The sequence below is a fragment of the Leptidea sinapis genome, chromosome 2 (genome assembly GCF_905404315.1).
Source record: "Leptidea sinapis chromosome 2, ilLepSina1.1, whole genome shotgun sequence".
Lineage (NCBI taxonomy): Eukaryota > Metazoa > Arthropoda > Insecta > Lepidoptera > Pieridae > Leptidea > Leptidea sinapis.
Genome location: NC_066266.1, coordinates 25,573,718 through 25,596,218, shown reverse-complemented (window position 1 = coordinate 25,596,218; position 22,501 = coordinate 25,573,718). Strand labels below are relative to the sequence as shown.

Sequence of the window (22,501 nt, the reverse complement as noted above, 5' to 3'; positions counted from 1 at the left end):
TATTTTGTAACACAAGGTGTAAAATCGACGACCTATTTTTGCGTGCGCTGCAAAAACTATTGACAATAGAACAAAATGATGTACAGGCTATAATATAGGCAATATTTTATTACTTATAAAACTATCGCGTGAATTATACTTTATATGGCAAAACAACGTTTGCCGGGTCAGCTAGTGATAAATAAATACGATACTTGTGTTTTATTACCCACTTATTCATAATGGTCCGCTAACTTTAACAGCCGCTAAGGAGTGTTTTTTCTCATTTTGACTTAGGTCAATAGAAGAAGACAGAGTGAGAATTAGTAATGCTTTAAGTTAGCAGACGCATTATGAATAAGGGGGTATGTGATTATTGTTGAACCCGCGACCTCTCGGTTTCGTCCGAGCGCTATTACCAAGTTTGTTTATGTTATGACTTATTGACAATTATGAAAGGCTAATGACAACCTTGGTCTCTGAGACTGCAGGACCGCTGTAAAATCGATGCATTAGAGATGTGGTGCTGGAGACGCCTCCTAAAGATCCCGTGGACGGCATTTCACACCAATGTATCCATCCTCAAAGAGCTTCGTATTAAAGACAGACTATCGTCAATTGTGCAACTAAGAATACTGAAGTTCTTTGGTCACGTCTCTAGAAATGAGAACTCGATGGAGAGACTGGTAGTTCAGGGCCAGGTGGAAGGCAAGAGAGCACGCGGTCGATCGCCAACCCGCTGGATAGACGCCATCACAAAGGCTACTGAGTCCACCATAGTCCAGTGTACTCGCAACGCCTCTAACCGTCAAAAATGGAAGCACATCGCCAGGAGATCTACCCTCAGAAAGGATGTTGACCCACCGAACACTCCACCATGTACCTCGTCAGCACAACCACGACCACTCTGACAAGAGTGTCCGACTAAGAAGAAGAAGATTATTGTTACGACGTACAATACATTAAACAATTTGTTATTTTTAAAGTCATATCCCTCACTTCAGATATTAAATAAATTATATTTGCTAACAAAATTAATGAATAATGCGGGACCCGAACCCGCGACCTCTCGGTTTCGTCCGAGCGCTATTACCAAGTTTGTTTATGTTATGACTTATTGATAATTATGAAAGGCTAATGACAATTGATTAGTTGACATTCTCAAATTTCGTTACACGGAAGTGAAATACAGTTATGTGATGATTCATTTAATTGTGAAAGTATAGTAGAAGTGCTATTTAGAAATATATACAAATAGAAAACTGTAAAATATTCAATAAAATTTTCATTAAAAGCCTTATAAGCTTGTGTTACGTTATTTCGTATAAACCACAAGAAAGGTAATTAAACAGACTATAAAAGTAAAAATATTTAATTTTAAAACTTTATCTGTGTAAAATACGACAAGCCGTCAAAATTATCTGTAGCAGTCGATTTAAAAATTCGTTATTGTATTATCTATGATGTTTTAGTAACTATTCTATGACTAATTAGTAACTTTGAAGTATGTTTTAGTTATAAAAAAATACAACATTCATTAGTAATAATCGAAATGTAATCTGTAGGTAAATCTAAAAAAATCATAAAAAAAATACATGACAGCCCTACTATAAACGAAATTTGTTTAATTTACGCAGTATCTATTGTTTATGTAATCTTAAAAAGAGCTAGCTTGTTTAATAATAAAGGCATTGACGTTCGTTTTTATAAACAAGCCGAAACACTTCAAAAGCAATAAATTTTATTGTGTAACCCGAGCCCGTTGACTTGGCGTCGGTAACGCGTGGCGGCTTAAGACTAGCCATCGACTCACGGCGGCTTAGCTTAATATTGAAAGCAAGGTTGCCAGACCGATCTGCCAGATAATTCTAGAAATTAAATATGGTTATTGTGCTATCTGTTATATCTGGAACTTTTATGGAGCCATTAATTTATCTATCCTATGACAATCTGCTACGTCACTTGGACATAACAGCCCCTTAGTATACATTCTTAGAATATTTATAGATCTAGTTTGAGCCTTTTTCTGTTAGGCATGTAGTACTGACCCATAACATTATATTTAACAAAAAAACATTGCGTGTGTACAAAGTACACATGTCAAAAGTGAAACCTGTATGGTGCATGAACCTCTTAACTGCATATTAATTCCTGGTACGTGTTGCTAGGATGACACGTGATTTCAACCGCTATGAAAGACATTCCTACCACCACTAATATATATAATAATAAGTTCTCCTGGTGTCTATGTAGTAATACGTCGTGCGCTTGGAGTCAGAATATTTTAAGGTATACTCGCGCCATACTTAAGACAATCTCTTCTTTAACTATGATCGCCTGGTACCAAAATATTGTATTATGCTCCCTATCTCATTATCATGTTAAATATTATGAATTGATGTGACTGCTCTTTTTACTGTCGCTTTTTCGTTTCATCGACTTTCAAATCACAACGATGATAAAGAAGTTTACTTCAATAGTATGCATATTTCTGTCTCATTCTTTGCCAGCTTCATCCTACACATTTTTGTATTTGTGTGTCTTACCTGTCGTTTTTTCCGTTGCATCCGGTTTGAAATCACAACGATTCCAAAGAAGTTTCACTTCAATAAAAAATTAAGCGTTATATAAATATTATTTTTGCAGAGTTGAGCACGAGGGCATCACCTCGCTGTATACGTGCCATATCTGCGGGAAGATCGTCAGGTAAGTCTTATGTGAGTAACGGCCATTCCCAATATACTTATCTACGGTAACTCACCTTATCCGTACACGCTGTCTGTCAATGGGACGACGTATAGCTTACCAGCGATTGAAGTTTGTATGGAAATTGCAACAGTGAAATGGCGATAAGAATGACTTATCGGGTATATTGGGACAGCTTCAGATTATTGACAGCTAATTACTGACAGTAGAAGGTAGTAATTTATCTCTATCTGTAGATAGTACATTGGGAACGGCCTTTAGTCTTACTGTAGCCTGTTGACTACTAGTCTGCGGTCGACATCGTCCTGGGATTGAGGGGTAGGTGATATAAATAGATGACAGATTCTAGGAAAATATATGTAAAAGTACACGAATATAAATACAGATTTGATATTGATAGTGTTAAGAGAAAATAATATAGTTATTTAGATTACGGATTGGTCTCTGCTGCGCTTCGACTTGATGCCTCAGTCCAGATGATGCATCCGTGGCATCTTGACACTCAATGGCATCTTTAAAATTTTGTAACATACGCTTCGTGTTATTTTATATTGAAATTAACAAAATTCAAAATAACTACTGATGTTATGTGATCCCAGTGTCTTTCTTATTTCTTGTAGTATTGTTTTTACAAAGTTTTACTACGGAAACAGGCATTTTAGTTTCAATTATTAGCAAGGTTTAACAGAACATGTGGCACGTCAACGTAACACATTTTACGAGACCAGCTCAAGTACGCCCATTTAGGCGTAGTAAAAGGTGCCGAATTTTGCGACTACATCTGCGGTATCTGGTTGGAGCGCAGCGGATGTTCAATAAGTGATTTTAAATCCTATTTTGAATAAAAATATTTGAATTTGAATACCAATTACTAATCTAATTATAGTTATTTATTTTGTATGTGAATCATAAGATGAGATTTACTAAAGGATATTTAAAAATGTGTAGTACATTATACGTGCAATATTGATAATGCAAAATATATACTCTAAATAAATCTAAATGTAATTTTTTTTTAATTATTTTCATAGTATACACAGAACTAATGGATAACATAAACAATTTGTTATGTTTTTAAAGTGATAACCCTCACTTCTACGATTAATACGCAAATAAAATTTTATGAACGATACGGGACTCGAACCCACGACCTGACGTTCCGTGCCAGTGCTATAACCAACTGAGCTAACCGTTCGAGTGACGTATCGTCATAACATCTTGTATGCTTTTTGTAGATGTATGTAATGTGTGTAAAGTAGATGAAGCCACAACCAGAGAGTTGAACAAGGCATACAAGATTTTATGACGATACGTCACTCGAACGGTTAGCTCAGTTGGCAGAGCACTGACACGGAACGCCAGAGGTTGTGGGTTCGAGTCCCGCATCGTTCAAAAAATTTGGTTCTCAAATTTTATCTGTGTAATGGATAACATTTTTATTGCAGTAATCCGAAAACGTTGCGCGGTCATATACGTAATATACACACCGGGACACGGACGCGGTGCGAGCAGTGCGGAAAGACGTTCGTCAACAAAGACGCGCTCGCCGAACATATGCTGTGAGTACGATTCGTTACAATAATTATTTTATTTCAATATGTTACTTCAATACATTACCCATTTTACATTTTACCTCAATACATTACCCATTTTAAATCAATTTGCACGTGTGTCAATTGTATTACAACATTAAATTTGTGTATTAAGGCGACACTAAATGCCAGCGACCTTGAGAGATATGAGTTCACAGCTGCCGGGCCGCCATCTATTTAATAAAGGCAATATTTTCAAAATCTTAATAGATGAACCTACACAAAAAAGTACAAGCTATAAGAATAACTGTTCTGAGAGAAGTACCAAAAAAATGCGTCACGCCATGCCAAAAAACTTGTTTAACTTCAAAGAAAAGTGGTAGTTCAAAAAGGCTGTGGAGTGTTAACTATAACCAACAGCAAGCATTAGCAACCTACAAATAAGACTTAAGGTTATGTGTAACAGGATTAAACAGTGTTCATAGCTCGAAATGCGATACTTTCACCACAAAACTTGTCTGAAAATATCATGTTTATGTGTTTTCTGCTTACTCTTCGCCTTAATAACATGAATAAAATAGTAAAACTAGGCTAACAATTGGAAATACTAGGAATGAAATGTGAATAATAATTATTATTACGAATAACGAGGTCAAGATACCCCTATATCGTCTATATTTTTCTATAACTCAATAACTTTTGTATTAATATACATTTACTTTTTTCACTTACTCGTGTAAGGCATTGGCTATTTGACGTTTGAGTATGTTTGTTGCATCATTTTACATATTAAATTGTAATTGAAATGATTTGTAAATCAATGGAAATGTAACTCTTTGGATGTGTGGTGGTCCTCCACAGTGCGATTTTCAAGGAGCTTTCTTCCACGTTCTACAAAGCTGTGGAATGAACTTCCTTGTGCGGTGTTTCCTGGACGATACGACATGGGTACCTTCAAAAAAAACGCGTACACCTTCCTTAAAGGCCGGCAACGCTCTTGTAATTCCTCTGGTGTTGCAAGAGAATGTGGGCGGCGGTGATCACTTAACACCAGGTGACCCGTACGCTCGTTTGTCCTTCTATTCTATAAAAAAAAATCTTGATATAAAAGAGTGGCAATGAGTTTCTTGCTACTTCTTCAACCCTTTACAAAGTAGCGGTAGGTTCAATGGGAATAATATTTTTTTGACATTCATAAGTGTCATTTCCGTGACCTACATGAATAAAGTGATTTTGATTTGATTTGATTATTATCACTGGTATTAAGGCACTAAATTGCACACTCGTTAGGAATTGCCGACTATTTCCAATTGGTGAACAATGTCTTGTTATAGCATCCATAAAGGCGTGAAGGACCACTCGTGTCCGGTCTGCGCGAAGAAGTTCCGCACGAGACAGCAGGTGGTGCATCATCAGGTCAAACATACAGACAACAAGAACTTTTACTGCGTGGAGTGTGATGTCAGGTATTGTTCTGTGTTTATTATATCGATATCTCGGTTCCAAAGTGTAAAATGTCTGCAATTCAGTCAGTTTGAAATCTAATATATAAAATTCTCGTGTCATGGTGTTAAACTTTGAACTCCTCCGGAACGGCTTGACCGATTCTCATGAAATTTTGCATCCCCCTAAATTTAAGGGTGGTTTTTAACACGAATTTTTTTTTTAATTACGTTGACATTTTTTTTTATTTGCTTTATTATGAATCAGCATTAAAAATACATACAACTTCAAATTTTCACCCATCTACGATCAACAGTTACTTTTGTATCGCGATTTTAATATCGGCAATACAACGTTTGCTGGGTCAGCTAGGAAGTATATAAAATTGTTCCATAGACACTGTTACCACTAAAAAAGAGTGTGTAATCTTTACGCGCGATTGAAGTAAAACTTAATCATAATTAACTGAAGGAATAATTAACAGATACATATATGTACTTTTTTGCTTATCTGAAAGCGCATAGACAAAATATGTTATTTTCGTTTGCCCTTGTTTGTCCCACCTATTCTAGGACATCCAGTATAGAACAAATATTCTTAAAAAGTTGAAAGACAAGAAGATTTAATTTATACCATTAAAAATATACTTACATTAATTAAAGCCGTGTTATTAATAAATAATTGAATAAAAATAATTAAATTATTAATATCACACATATCAATATAACGTTGTTATTGAATATTTACGAATATGGCTCTATGGGCTCGGACCTTTTGCCTGTCCGATGGATGAAGAATAATTAACGAATGTCGCAAACGTCAGTCTAAGAACTTTTATTTATTATTTATTACAAAGTAGTCATAAATGAACAAATACACTTGTAGATTCTCAGAAAATATTACTGAGCAGTTTGAAACAATTTTTTAAACCATTAAATTATAATAGTTATAAATTGTTTCAATTGACTTTTCTCGCCGGAAGTAACGTTAGTACTTCCTGTTCAAAGCATTCTCAGTTACCCTCAAGTCACGCCTAAAGAAGTTTTACTTCAAAACAAGTCGATAAGTGAATTGTTACTTCAAATATTTCTTCATAAATCTAAGATATTTAATAGTTTACATTGCTATTTAGTTACGTTCCGGTAATAGGTGATTCGATTGCTTGTCCAAACATGTCACGTCTTTAACAAAACTTTAATGAGAAAACGTGTAAGTAAAAACTATTTTGAATACAAAACTCGGTAGTTTTTGATTACCAAAGTTACTGTCATGCTTCGACAGTGAGATAACATGAATATAGATACCACTTGACTGTATACTATAAATATTTACTAGCTGATCCGACAGACATTTCATAACATCAAGAATGATGTCGTAACGTTTGCTCCCCGTTGTTATAATGATATTGTTTCACAGCAGAACTGTCAAATCGTGCGTCAATAAATTCTCTCATAGAAATTATGTCCATTCAAAACAAATATTGGAAATAAAAATAATTATGGGTACCGAATCGAAATAAAAACTATCATATCTCTCAAGTTGGACTAAACTGCACTCCATAAAGTAATCCCCATTAAAATATATTCATTAGTTTTAGAGACCATCGCGGACAAACAACGTGTCACGTAATTTATATAACATATTACTAGCTGACCCGACAGACGTTGTTCTGTAGATAATAAAAAAAATACTGTTTTATAGGAATTTGCCAATAAAATCTCAAAACATCAAGAATTGTTTCATAAAAAATGCTTCCTGTTGTTATAATGAAATTGTTTCACAGCAGAACTGTCAAATCGTCGGTCAATAAATTCTCTCATAGAAATTATGTCCATTCAAAACAAATATTGGAAATAAAAATAATTATGGGTACCGAATCGAAATAAAAACTATCATATCTCTCAAGTTGGACTAAACTGCACTCCATAAAGTAATCCCCATTAAAATATATTCATTAGTTTTAGAGACCATCGCGGACAAACAACGTGTCACGTAATTTATATAACATATTACTAGCTGACCCGACAGACGTTGTTCTGTAGATAATAAAAAAAATACTGTTTTATAGGAATTTGCCAATAAAATCTCAAAACATCAAGAATTGTTTCATAAAAAATGCTTCCTGTTGTTATAATGAAATTGTTTCACAGCAGAACTGTCAAACCGTCCGTCAATAAATTCTCTCATAGAAAATATGTCCATACAAAACAATTAATATTGGAAATAAAAATAATTATGTATCCCAAATCGAAATAAAAACTATCCTATCTCTCCATCCATGAAGTGTAATCCCTATTTGAATCCGTTCATTAGTTTAGGAGTACATTGCGGACAAACAACGTGTCACGTAATTTATATATATTATTAAGATTAAGTTAAAAGAGTGAAATTATGGATTAGCATAGCTATCGCATCGTAATAAACTCTCATATTTTCCCCCAAATGCACCATAAGAAGTGTAACCTGAGAAATAGATATTTATTTATTATTAAATGTATTTTTTATAGTAAGATAGTTTTTTAAAAGTATACTTTAAGCTGAGTGCGGTAAAGTATTAATTACAATAGATAATCACTTAGTTTCTTGCATGGTATGAAATGGAGTTACATACGTCAGGTCACGGATGAGTTACTCGACTGTAGCTGCCAGTGAAGTATGCAAAAATTACTTTGACATGAAATTATTAATTTGACATGACAGCTGTCAAAACGTCGAATAAATTAATTTGTCGAATAATTATTGTGGTTGACAGCCAACCTCCATTTTGAACAATACACACACACTAACACAAAGATATAAATCGCGAGTGTCAGATGTAGTTAGTATCACGCGCACTCAAATAGTAAACCTGTCCAGTTTTGATCGGACGTCTAGGAAAGTATTTTTTAATTTCGTCAATTCTAAATGAATTAAAAGTGGCAAGGTGCTTTTTTCATGTCTAGTATTGTGTATTCTCTACTGTTAACAGATTTAAGACCACAAGCGCACTGCGACAGCATCTTAGAAGAAGTACAAGGCATCGGGATGTCGACAGTTTACTGTGAGTATACTTATAAGCACTTTTGGAATGCAGCGACCGCCCCCTACTCTAAAATGAGAAGAAATTTCAGAAGAGGGTTATTCGCGCTATTTATATCTAGGTCTTAAAGAATCATTGAGAGCAAAATTCAAAGAAATTAACATCTTGACTGTTGCTTCTCAATATATTCTTGATAAAGTAATGTATGTTCATAAGTGAATTTGCTAGAAACTTTCATAACCATAATGCTAACACCAGGAACAGACATAAACTTATGATGCCTATTACTCGGCTAAGTCGAGTTAGTAAGTCTTTTGTGGGGCGATGTATATTATTCTTTTACTAAATCCTAGAAATAGAATTAACATGCGAAATAATTGTTAAAAACGTTTGTGTGGTAAAGGTTACTATAACATAAATGACTTTCTTAATTATACCACAGATTGGGAATGGAGCGACCGCCCTCAGGCTATTAAATAATAAGTTTAATTGTACAATATTACTTTATGAACATATTTTTTCGATGAAAAAAAAGCCCGCTGAGTTTGTTGCGCCCATTCTTCTCAGGTTGAGGCATTCGTTTTGGAATGGGTGGTAGTTTTTGACTTTCAATAAGTGATGTCACATCCTATTTTGAATTAAATATTAGAATTTACAAAAAGAGCTCGATTGAGTTTCTTGCGGTAGCCACGAGGAACGAAGTCAGGTATGAGCAATAACTTTTCGAATTATTTAATAATATTATTGGTAGACTTTGATGTGATTTTAAAATCCTATTTGGAATAAAAATATTTGAATTTAATATTAGAACTAACTGCTTAGTTCTTAGCCTGCACAGGGTGCTTAGACTTAGGCACAGGGTGCCAGATTATGGGTACCATAACGGCGCCTTTTTCTGTCGTGAAGAAGTCTGAAGAGCGCCGTTGCTAGTGAAATTACTGGGCAAATGAGACTAAACATCTCATGTATCAAGTAATTGTAGTACCGCTCAGAATTTTTGTGTATTTCAATAAACGGCACTTCATTGTAATGGACAGGTCGTATCAATTACCATCAGCTGAACATCCTTCTCGTCTCGTCTCTTATTGTCATAAAAAAATACAAGCAGAGGCGGGCATGGCTTTGGAATTGAGAGAGCTCTTGCTCTTATGAAGAGTTGATTTGTTTCGCAGTTTCCAATGCTATTAGCCTACTCGCGTCTCACACCGCACGATTACCCTATCTAGACGGCTTCGTCGGACGGCTGCATGTTGATATATTGATATATAGATAGTGCTCTTATAAAGAGCAGCCTAGCGCTTTTTTCTTAGAGAGACAAAGAAAAAAGCGATTCACTCGTACTTGTAAACAACGGAGATTGCCGTTTTTTTTTTTTATGATAATAAGGGACGAGGCGAGCAGGACGTTCAGCGGATGGTAATTGATACACCATGCCCAATTACAATGCAGTGCCACTCATGATTCTCAAAAAACCCATAAATTATGACCGGCACTACAATTACGCTCGTCACCTTGAGACATAAGATGTTAAGCCCCATTTGCCCAGTAATTTCACTAGCTACGGCGCCCTTCAGACCGAAACACAGTAATGCTTACACATTACTGCTTCACGGCAGAAATAGGCGCCGTTGTGGTACCCATAATCTAGCCGGCTTCCTGTGCAAAGAAGCCTCCCACTGGTAACTAATCGTAATCAACTGTTCGCTTTCAAACTTAGCCGGATTATACTTCGTCGCTATATTATTTACGTTTCTCATGATGCAGTGTTCACACCCTCTCTGATGTAGAGTTCATTTGTGCCTTAGATTCCAATGCGACTCGTGCCCAAAGCGGTTCGAGAGTGCGGCACAGTTGTCACAGCACCGCGGTGTGCAACACGAGGGTTCGCGCCCGTACCCGTGCCCGCAGTGTGCGTGCGCGCTCGCAACGCGCTCTTCGCTCGCAAAGCATATGCGAGCCGTGCACGGAGGTCAACGACCGCCGCCCGTGCACGTGTGCGACACCTGCGGCAAAGTGTTCCGGGTGAGACATTAGTGGTACTTAAGCCACGTATTCAATGAGTAAATATTTGTTAATAAACACTGTTTATAAACAATGTTTCATCATCTCTGTAAACAGTTCAGAAACATGGGTGATGAAGCATTGTTTATGATACGAGTGGAGAGAAAGACTAAACATCTAGTTTATAAACTCAATAGGATGTCGAAATTTCGTTTCTTTTTTTTTATTGATGGTACAATCAATCTTAATAACATTTCAAAATCAGTTGGTGACATTCCGGTGAAGTTCTGAAATGATTTATCAAATCCGCACAAGGGTAATAAAAACAAAACTTCTATAATCAACAAAATAGTTTCGAATCCACCACTTTTCTTCTCGTTTTTTTTCGTTTAATGCACTTGTGAATTATTATGTAAGCACCAGAGAGCATCACTACCTCCTCGGGCGACATCCTGTGAACAACTGACAAGTGTGGACGGCCAAGTTTCAGAAACATGTGTTTATTGTAAACTTGTGTAACGCTAGTCATAAAAAGTTTATCAGCAAATGTTTACTAGTGAATACGTGGCTTTACTTATGCATGTTACTGTTGTGTAATTGTTTGTTGATATAATGTGGCTCTAGAAGTCGTGTAATTATTTTGACAGTTGACAGTGTATAGGTGACAGTTGGTTGACACTTGAGTACCACAGAGCAAGCAACCATCGCTTCGATACTGGTTACACCGAGAAAGTCGCAAATCAAAACGTATAATTCACAACAAATTTAAAAATTATAAAAATCATAGCGTACATTCGTATTGGGACAGCTTCAAGGTGACAGAATGGCTCAAGCGGAAGATCGGCGCCTGACATACATGATGTGTGTCAGCATATGCCGAGCTTGTGCCTATTTGCAGCTGATGTTTGAGCTTCTTTTATTTCTATTATGTTTAAGTTTCATTTTAATTTTAAGCTGTAATATATTTTGTTTTAATAAGTTTACTTTTGTATATTATACATTTTTTAGCTGCAAATAAAATATTTTATTATAATTATTATTATTATAATTAGGGGTAGTAATACACGCACAATAGTATCACATGAGTGTTTTAATACCTAATTGGCTAGCGCTTAGCAGAAAGGAACCAGTCCACAAAATCATAAAAAAATTACTGTTTGACACCCCGAACAAAACTTATCCGATATTAGCAAACATATTGAACATATCCACAAAAATAATCTAAAAGTCACAAAACAAAAACAATAACCATCTTTTGAATTTGGACCTCAAATACTCAGCTTAGTTTGCATGTAGACTGGGTCCTTTCTGCTAAGCGCTCGCCAATTATCAACAGTTGCATATAAGACTTTATTCTGTGCCCATAATATGAATCCTCTACAAAATAATCTAAAACAGCTTACTGCTAACATTATAAAAGCCAGTCCTAGTAACTATTACATCATACAAACGAGTGTTGTACTGTTGTACTGAATTTCATTACAACACTCGTTTGGATGATGTAATCGTTATTAGGATTTAGGACATTGGGTGTTTAAATATTGGTAATAAGCTATCTGTTTTAGAATCCTTAATAGTGGATTTAAAGTATGGGTGTAGATAAAATATTTCAAATGTGCGCCCTGCATTGGGGGGTGGGAGAGGATTAGGGGAAGTGGGTGTGTATCCCCCCACCCCCTTGTATACTTTCAGTAAAAAGAAAATTAATATCGGTAATACTTGAGGTTATGTTATCATTTATATCAAATAATTAAACGCTCTTTTTAATTATAACTAATGCTCCACATACAATAAATAATAATTTACAATATATATATAATAATGTAAATTTATGTATACATGAATTGAATTTGTAGTGCCGTTAGTGTCTAAACCGTGCGGTGACCATCCTTTTTCGTTTAATTTACTAAGAAATCAAGTAATATTTATTTTATGCTTCAACCTTTTACTTAACATAATATGTTGCCAAGTAACATGTCATAATATCCTAAACGTCGCGGCAGTTATGCTGTGTACAAATACCTTTAAAGCGATAATGTTTTAAATTAATTTCCCTCCTTCCGTCGACATTCGACGTTCGTGTGTCCGACTACCCGCTTTCTACTTGCGCGCCCTGCAATTAGTGTCTATACCACGCGTCCGCGCGGTGACCATGCGTTTTGGTTTAATTTACTAAGAAATCGAGTAATAATTATTTTATCTGTTTTATTTTTTTCCTTACTGTATATGTTCGGTCGGCAGTAGTGCTGTGTACAACTACCCTTATAGAGATAATGTAATGTTAATATTATATTAAACAGGCGAAGAGTACGTTGGTTAATCACGTCCGTACACACACTGGCGAAAAGCCTTTCTCATGCAGCGAGTGTGGACGACGCTTTACACAGCGAACGGCGATGCGTACTCACGTCAAACTGGTCCATCTCAAGATGCACCGGAGCGCTAAGGTAACTATTTGAACGAATGAATGAATTAAGCCTATATTGCAGAGATTATCAAACTTATTTCTTTTACCGCCCCCTTTGAAGATCAATTGTTTTTCAGTTTTTTATACACTCCTAGTACAAGTATTCCTAATATAAATATAAACTAATTATCTCTCTGCACTCATAAGTTTTAAATTCGTATCTGTGATTCTTCAAACAGGCCGTAATACAGAAACGTACATTCAGATCACTTGTTTTACATGGATCCGTAAAATCACAGATTAGTGCACAAACATCCTTATTCAAAAATTTTAATTATAAGTCTATCTAAATGACATTAAAATCAACTATTGCTCTACTAAACACGCCAATGCCCCCCATTTTTTTCTGTGCCCTTTAACGCCCGTCCCCAGGTCTATATCGCCCACAAGGGGGCGTTGTCGCCCACTTTGAGAAAACTGCTTTATTGCAAGCAATCTAAAAAGGTACCTTTTTATCTTATGCTACAACTTAACTTATAACTAAATGATTATAATTATATTTCACCTAATATATACTATATCTTATGTTAATCATTGCTCGCTTGTCCGCCGACATAGGCCACCTCTAGACCTTTCCACATTTTCCTCTCGTAAGTTGTTCTTCTCCACATTGGTCCAGCAATCTTTTTTAAATCATCTTCCCGTCGTATCGTTAGTCTCCCTCTATTTTTTTTTCCATATCTTGGATACTACACTACCACATGTCCTGTCCAACGCCATTTTAGCTGTTCATTTGTTTTTTTCACATTTTCCATTTTTATTTTATTTCTTATGTTTGTTATTCTTACTTTATCTTGATTTCTTATTTTCAACATTTTCGAAATAGAATACATTTCATACTTATTTCGAGATTTCAGGCTTATAAAGGAAAGTTTATTTCTTTCACTTCTCTAAAAGGCTGTGGTTTCTCTGGAGCTGGAAAAGAATGAGGGCGGCAGTGATCACTTAATATCTGGTCACCCGTATGTATTTATGATCTGTTCCATAAAAAGAGTTGGATGTATTTCAGGCCAATAACAGTGGGATAGATTTCTGATTAGGTTGATAAAGAAAGAATGTTAGCTGATTCACACCAATAGAAAATGGAAGTAAAATTAAAGTTTAATATATTTCAGTGCAGTAATGATTGAAGTTTAAATACATTTAAGACTTATATAGTGTAATAGTAGGATAGATTTCAGATAAATAATTTCATAGATTTATGTTTAATAATGAATGAAGGTTGAATAGATTTTAGACTTATATAGTGTAATAGTTGATTAGATTTCAGATAAATAATTTCATAGATTTATGTTTAATAATGAATGAAGATTGAATAGATTTTAGACTTATATAGTGTAATAGTAGATTAGATTTCAGATAAATAATTTTATAGATTTATGTTTAATAATGAATGAAGGTTGAATAGATTTTAGACTTATATAGTGTAATAGTTGATTAGATTTCAGATAAATAATTTCATAGATTTATGTTTAATAATGAATGAAGGTTGAATAGATTTTAGACTTATATAGTGTAATAGTAGATTAGATTTCAGATAAATAATTTCATAGACTTATGTTTAATAATGAATGAAGGTTGAATAGATTTTAGACTTATATAGTGTAATAGTAGATTAGATTTCAGATAAATAATTTCATAGATTTATGTTTAATAATGAATGAAGATTGAATAGATTTTAGACTTATATAGTGTAATAGTTGATTAGATTTCAGATAAATAATTTTATAGATTTATGTTTAATAATGAATGAAGGTTGAATAGATTTTAGACTTATATAGTGTAATAGTAGATTAGATTTCAGATAAATAATTTCATAGATTTATGTTTAATAATGAATGAAGGTTGAATAGATTTTAGACTTATATAGTGTAATAGTAGATTAGATTTCAGATAAATAATTTCATAGATTTATGTTTAATAATGAATGAAGATTGAATAGATTTTAGACTTATATAGTGTAATAGTTGATTAGATTTCAGATAAATAATTTTATAGATTTATGTTTAATAATGAATGAAGGTTGAATAGATTTTAGACTTATATAGTGTAATAGTAGATTAGATTTCAGATAAATAATTTCATAGATTTATGTTTAATAATGAATGAAGGTTGAATAGATTTTAGACTTATATAGTGTAATAGTAGATTAGATTTCAGATAAATAATTTCATAGATTTATGTTTAATAATGAATGAAGGTTGAATAGATTTTAGACTTATATAGTGTAATAGTAGGATAGATTTCAGATAAATAATTTCATAGATTTATGTTTAATAATGAATGAAGGTTGAATAGATTTTAGACTTATATAGTGTAAGAGTAGGATAGATTTCAGATAAATAATTTCATAGATTTATGTTTAATAATGAATGAAGGTTGAATAGATTTTAGACTTATATAGTGTAATAGTAGATTAGATTTCAGATAAATAATTTCATAGATTTATGTTTAATAATGAATGAAGGTTGAATAGATTTTAGACTTATATAGTGTAATAGTAGATTAGATTTCAGATAAATAATTTCATAGATTTATGTTTAATAATGAATGAAGGTTGAATAGATTTTAGACTTATATAGTGTAATAGTAGATTAGATTTCAGATAAATAATTTCATAGATTTATGTTTAATAATGAATGAAGATTGAATAGATTTTAGACTTATATAGTGTAATAGTTGATTAGATTTCAGATAAATAATTTTATAGATTTATGTTTAATAATGAATGAAGGTTGAATAGATTTTAGACTTATATAGTGTAATAGTAGATTAGATTTCAGATAAATAATTTCATAGATTTATGTTTAATAATGAATGAAGGTTGAATAGATTTTAGACTTATATAGTGTAATAGTAGATTAGATTTCAGATAAATAATTTCATAGATTTATGTTTAATAATGAATGAAGGTTGAATAGATTTTAGACTTATATAGTGTAATAGTAGGATAGATTTCAGATAAATAATTTCATAGATTTATGTTTAATAATGAATGAAGGTTGAATAGATTTTAGACTTATATAGTGTAATAGTAGATTAGATTTCAGATAAATAATTTTATAGATTTCAGTTTAATAATGAATGAAGCTCGTTGATGTGATAAATTCCCAAGCCACGCCGATTTCTTTGCAATCCATTTTGATCTCTAACTAAAATATTCATTCCGTTTTTCAGCTTAAACCAAAGCTTCCTGCAGAAGTCACGAAAGCTGAGCCCTTCAAAGATGACGTGACACTTGTATTTGAGTGGAACAAACAAATGCAGACATGTGAATACTTTACGGTCACAGCGGGGCCCTAAGACGGCTTAACTTAACTGGCTTATGTATCTGAATATGACGGAGCTAGGATTGTGTCAGACAATAAAATATTCGTTTTATTGGAAAGAGTACGCCCACTCATAAAAATATATATAAATTACCTGACACGTTGTTTGTCGGGGATGGACTCCTAAAGTAATGGAACGGATTTTAATGGGGATTACTTCATGGAGTGCAGTTTAGTCCAACTTGAGAGATAGAATACTTTTTATTTCGATTTGGGACCCATAATTATTTTTATTTCTAATATTTGTTTGGTATGGAAATATTTTCTGCGAGAGTATTTATTGACGCACGGTTTGACAGTTCTGCTGTGAATAAATTTCATTATAACAACAAGGAGCATATGTTACGTAATACATAATTCTTGATGTTATGAAAAATTATTGACAGATACATAAAAAACAGTATTTTTTTATTATCTTCAGAACAACGTCTGTCAGGTCAGCTAGTACAAGTATAAATTAGAAAGTGAATAAATGTTAAGTCCTGATCCGTTACGGGTTTACTGTCATCCAAAGATGTATTGCCACGTTAAGGTCTACAGTGCTTGCTTTCTAGAAAACCAATGCACGCCCCTGTACACCATCCTACTAATATTATAAATGTGAAAGTTTGTATGTCTGGATGTATGTTTGAACTTCTTTAACGCAAAATCTACTGAATAGATTTTGATGAAACTTTACAATAATATAGCTTACACACCAGAATAACAAATAGGTTATAATTTATAAAACTAGTGTGAATTATAAAAAAATATAAAAGAAGTGTGATTGTTGCTAATGAATACAACTAGCGCCATCTCTTATCAACTAGCAAGCAAAAGATCAATACAATTTATATGGCAAAACAACGTTTGCCGGGTCAGCTAGTAATATAATATATTTGCCACCCCGATATTGTGTTAGTATATCTATCGATAGTACGATATACGAATATAGCTTTCGAAGTGTCACAATTACTGCGATTCTGTTTTCATTAATTCACCCCCATTCCATTACTGAGAATTAATATTAACCTCGTAAATAAATATTTGAAAGGGCGGGAAATGATCGGAGTTTCAAACATAGGTTATAAATGCGTTCCAAATTTGAGTTTCCACCAAAAAATTTGTAAATACTCGGTTACATAATACATTATCTCTGGATCTGTCGTCGATGACGTCACATCGTGTTTTTGGTACGGTGTGCAAAATAAGTATCACTATGATATTATTATTAATAAGTAAACTACGATTTATTTTTCTGTATTATTGATCAATGTAAAGGTGTTGTGATAATTATTATTATAATGATGAAAAATCGATGAAAGAATCGGGGTTGAGTAAAAAAAGTATTTATGTTTCTGGCAGTACTATTATAGCGGATTACACAGAACAATAGAAACAATGGAACTATTAACAACAAAAGTCAAACCGTAAAAATGAAAACTTCAAAAACAAAGCATATTTATAGCACGAAAATATCACGTCATGTACCTAACGGTAATGAATCTGCAAACAGTCCTGACGCAACAGGACGAGCGCGGGGGCGTTAAAGGGGAACGGGAGGAGGTTTCACGTTGCAGCATGTTTTTGGCCAGATTAGTTCTTTTCAAAATTGTTATTAGTGTTAATAGCAAACTGTCTGGTTTTTATGTGCATCTTTTTCTTGTGTGTAGCTTTCTACAGCCCATCTCCCTCCCACCTTTGTGATATGTGGTGTAAAAGACGAAGGAGAATTTTTTGGAATTTGTAATTTCATGATTATTTCTGAACGCCGGAGGGGCCATACTTTTGGCCCCCTTCTTTGATATTTCTGAATATCATCACAATATCTCTCTTAAACCTACGGCTTTATTGACTAGATGGAGTATATACCTATTGACTAGATGGAGTATGGAACCTTAATTTGCATTGAAGCCATCTTCACTTTGAACTCCAATGGGAGGAGTTTACCAGTGGGAGGCTTTTCTGCCGTCAAGCAGCGAAGTATAAGCATTATTGGGTTTCGGTCTGAAGGGCGCCGTACCTAGGGAATTTACTGGGCAAATTTAGTGCCGCTCAGAATTTCTCGGTATTTTCAAGAGTCCTGGGCGGCTCTGCATTGTAATGGACAGTTCGTATCAATTACCATCGGCTGTACGTCCTGCTCGTCTCGTGCCTTATTGTCTAAAAAAAAATTCGACGCGAACATTTATTCTCTCATTCTGTTGTATATCCATCCCTTTGGTTTCAGCGCGCTGAATCACATAAACGACTGCTATCTACGGAAGCGAATACCAATTTTTTTTTTGTAAATCAAACGATAAGTATTAGGATACTTATCGTTCGATTTACAAAAAAAAATTGGTTTAGTTTCGATATTAAACACTCCCATACATTTAGTATAACATAAGTAGAAAGGTCATTGTGTCGCACAACAAGGACGTCACTTCGAATACAAAATTTTGTACTTCTAAGAAATATATAATATTGTAAAGCCCTACCTTCGCCTTTATGCCTCGGGGAAAAAGATATTGTATCGTACCATTAGATAGAAATAAATAAAGGTTTTGTACAATAAATGTGTTTTTTTTTACCCTTCCATATTCCAGTCACGAACCTCATATATCAACTATAGTATTAAATTCTTTTTACTATGTTTCCATAGCAAAACAAGTTCCACCTTCCATATACTTTGAACAATTTAGCCGAAACGCTCCTGTCATTCTTCTTCCGGTGGTGATCACTTAACATCAGGTGTCACCCATTCGCACATTTGTTCTCTTAAATTGGGCTGAAAGTGGAAGTTCTGAAGAAAATTGCAAGTGGGGACAAGATAGTTTTAGGCGACTACAACCAAACAAATTTAAAAGCTTCTAATTTCATTAGATTTAAATTAAAAGCTTCTAATTTATTATTACCAAGAAGTGATAAAGCCGGAAGGCATGTATCCTGCCTGTGTTTGGGCTAACATATTGAATTTGCCTTTAGATTGAATTGACATTAACTACTCCTGGGTATTTACGCATTTGTAAAATTAAAAAAAAACTACTATAGATAATTATAAAACCAAAGAGAATTTAAACACTACGTCCAAGAGACGGGAGTCCCATAGACAATGATGAGAAATGTCGCTTGTATGAAATGCGTACTAAATCTTGATACTAACATAATAACCTAGTGACTTAATAGCAGAGCAGCCAATATAGTAATTCGATGTAAGAGTTGTAGTCGATCCATAATTTTTATTGGATATAGATAGCTGGGGCAGACGGCATCCACAGTGCATCTCCATCGCGATCGGTCCTGAGCATCTCTATTAATTTGACTCCAGGTCTTTCCGATGTCCCTCGCTTCGTCAATGACAGTCCGCCGCTAAGGCTTGCTTTGAACGGCCGCGTTTGCGTTTTCCTTGAGGGTTCCAATCTAGGGCTTGTCTCGGTATATGGTTGTGATCCCTCCGGAGTGTGTAGCTTATCCAGCTCCATTTGCGGCGTTTTATTTGTTGGTTGATTGGGACTTCATGTCAGCGTTGCCAAAGATGATCGTTGGAAATTTTGTAGGGCCAGTGAATACCGAGGATATTTCGAAGGCATCGGTTAACGAAAACCTGAAGTTGATGAAAGATGGGCTTGGTGACCTTCCACGTCTCACACCCATACATCAATACGGTCTTCACGTTAGACCGGAATATTTTGAGCTTAACTCTCCGTGTCAGTTTCCGTGATTGCCATACCGATCAGCCGTGCGATTGTTGCTCGTGCTTTGGCGATCCGTGAAGTGATATCATCTTCAGTTCCTCCAGTCTCTGATACGCAGCTCCCGAGATAAGAAAATTGTGGACGCGTTCCACTACCTCTGTGCCAATGAGAAACGGGCCTGAGCTCGTTGCCCCGCACCTCATTTCTTGAGTCTTCCTTATATTAAGTCCCACTTTTGCTGCTTCCTCGCACAGGTCGCTCAATTTGGACTGCATATCTGCACATGTATGGCTTAAGAGGCATATGTCATCAGCATAATCCAAATTTTCCATAGTATTTATTATGCCCTATTCTATACCGCGGCGCTTGTTGTGCGTTACTTTTTTTAAGAATTCCATCAAGAGCGACAAGGAAAAGAAGAGGTGAAAGAAGGCACCCTTGTCGTAGATCCGCATGTATCGCTATTTGATCTGAGATGAGCCCATTATGTGTCACTTTACAAGCATAGTTCTTGTATATATTGAGCTTTAGTGATATTTATCATTTTCTCGGGGACGCCAATTTCTCGTTGGCAAGACACCGGTCCACTTCAACGTATCAAAGTAATTTTCAAAATCCACGAATATAAGGTACATTTCTCTTTGCCATTCTGATGCCTGTTCTAGTATGATACTTATAGTGTTTATGTGGTCCCTACATGATCGATTGGAGCGGAAACCTGCTTGCTCACTACTGATGAGGGATATTAAATATACTATACAAATATGTATATTCTGATATCGACAGTTACATTAATATAAATATGATCTAATTTTAAGATGGAGCTAAGCCAAGTCTAGTTTGTTTAAATTAGGGATACGTTTTAGTTAACTCAAAGAAAGTAACAATTTACTCAATTAGGAAATATTATTTAAATAGAACCTATTGTTTTGCGTGTAGTGTTTATGTTGTGTGAAGTGTAGTTTTGATTTAGACAGTCATTGCTAATCGTATTTCAGATGTTGCAATAAACGTTTTTGAAGTCGTAGGCGTGGGTCCTGAATCTGAAATTATAACAGAATACATATTAACAGATTTTAGTTGACCCTAATTTTTAGGCTTGAATATTTTTTGCACTCTTTTAATTAATAAACTTATAAGTAAAATATTAAAAGATCAATAAACTTATAAAACAAAAATATAGAAACCATAAAAATGAAATAAATAAAAAAATCCGTGTGGTGTCGAGGGACACCGGATAGGAACGAAGTTCCTTATTATAAAAATATTAATTTAAAGTTCTATTCGAGGTATAAAGAAAATAAGTATTCGGGTATACATTTTTTATTATGATTTTTATATTGATAAAAGCAGCGTTAGTAGCAAAAGTATCATTTATAATTTTCGTCACACAAGTATGGCTGTTTCACTTACACCGTTGCTCTAAAATAAAAAAAAATATGTATTGGCGGGGATGTTGAGGAGTAAACAATTTTTTCGCGCCCTTTTTTTGGCTGATTGAGAACAACATCTTTGCCTCTATATGTTTCCTTTGGTAATTAAAAAGCATTTGCTATTTTCCCGCGCCATTTCTAATTATTCTAGTCTCAGTCTTCTAAGAAGTCAGAATTTGAAGAACAAAGCAGACTTTCAAGGTGAGTATTCAGTTACTTTTTACAATAATTAAGGAGTTAATGGTTAATATATGAATATCTTAATAAAAGGTGATATTAGCATACAGTTTTTTAAAAAATAAACGAATTCACTATATTATACTAAGTACCTACTTGACCAAAAGTACTTTGATTACTCTAAATACTACAAATTCTTCTCATTGTGTTCATAAAAAATGATTAGTATAATATTATGATAGACACATAATGCCTGAAGTGAAGCTCCACTTAGTGTCTTTGAGTCATGAGGGTAGCTGTTCGCCTTACAACACCTAATGGCGGGAAAAGGCAATAGCAAAGTTTACCAACAGTTTAATTTCTATTATTAAGAACGACTGATACATTAATTCACTATTTGACTTCGCTTATTATCATGTATTTTTCAGATGAACAGATTTAACCTGCGTAAGAAACAAAGAATTAGTTATTACGAACCTGACGAGCCGCCCTTCGACGAGTATGTTTGTAAGTCACTCAACATTTATAAATCGCATTTAAGATTGATTAGTAGTTATGTCAACCATAAACTAACGAGCTTGGGTCTATCTCTGTGGTCACCCACCAGCCACCACCTCCGACTGATGCATCATCTTAGAAGATGACCTAGTATCTTAGATCATTTATACGTCTAGAATCCTAGATAGTGCGTGACAGCTGTGAAAACGTCGAAAAAATTGAGGTTGATTGTTAACGTCTATTTTGAGCAATGCATGCACA

General features: G+C 34.3%; 1 protein-coding gene across 1 annotated transcript in view; it reads left to right on the top strand.

The window, feature by feature from the left end:
• The window catches only part of LOC126974047 (zinc finger protein 83-like), a 35,718-nt gene extending 16,705 nt beyond the window's left edge, over positions 1-19,013 (top strand). The window contains exons 9-15 of the mRNA XM_050821423.1: positions 2,626-2,685; positions 4,131-4,244; positions 5,552-5,683; positions 8,629-8,700; positions 10,485-10,701; positions 12,981-13,127; positions 16,325-19,013. Of these exons, the coding sequence (XP_050677380.1) occupies positions 2,626-2,685; positions 4,131-4,244; positions 5,552-5,683; positions 8,629-8,700; positions 10,485-10,701; positions 12,981-13,127; positions 16,325-16,450 (868 nt within the window). The 3' untranslated portion in view covers positions 16,451-19,013. The remainder of the gene's footprint in view (positions 1-2,625; positions 2,686-4,130; positions 4,245-5,551; positions 5,684-8,628; positions 8,701-10,484; positions 10,702-12,980; positions 13,128-16,324) is intronic.
• The last annotated feature ends 3,488 nt before the right edge of the window (positions 19,014-22,501 follow it).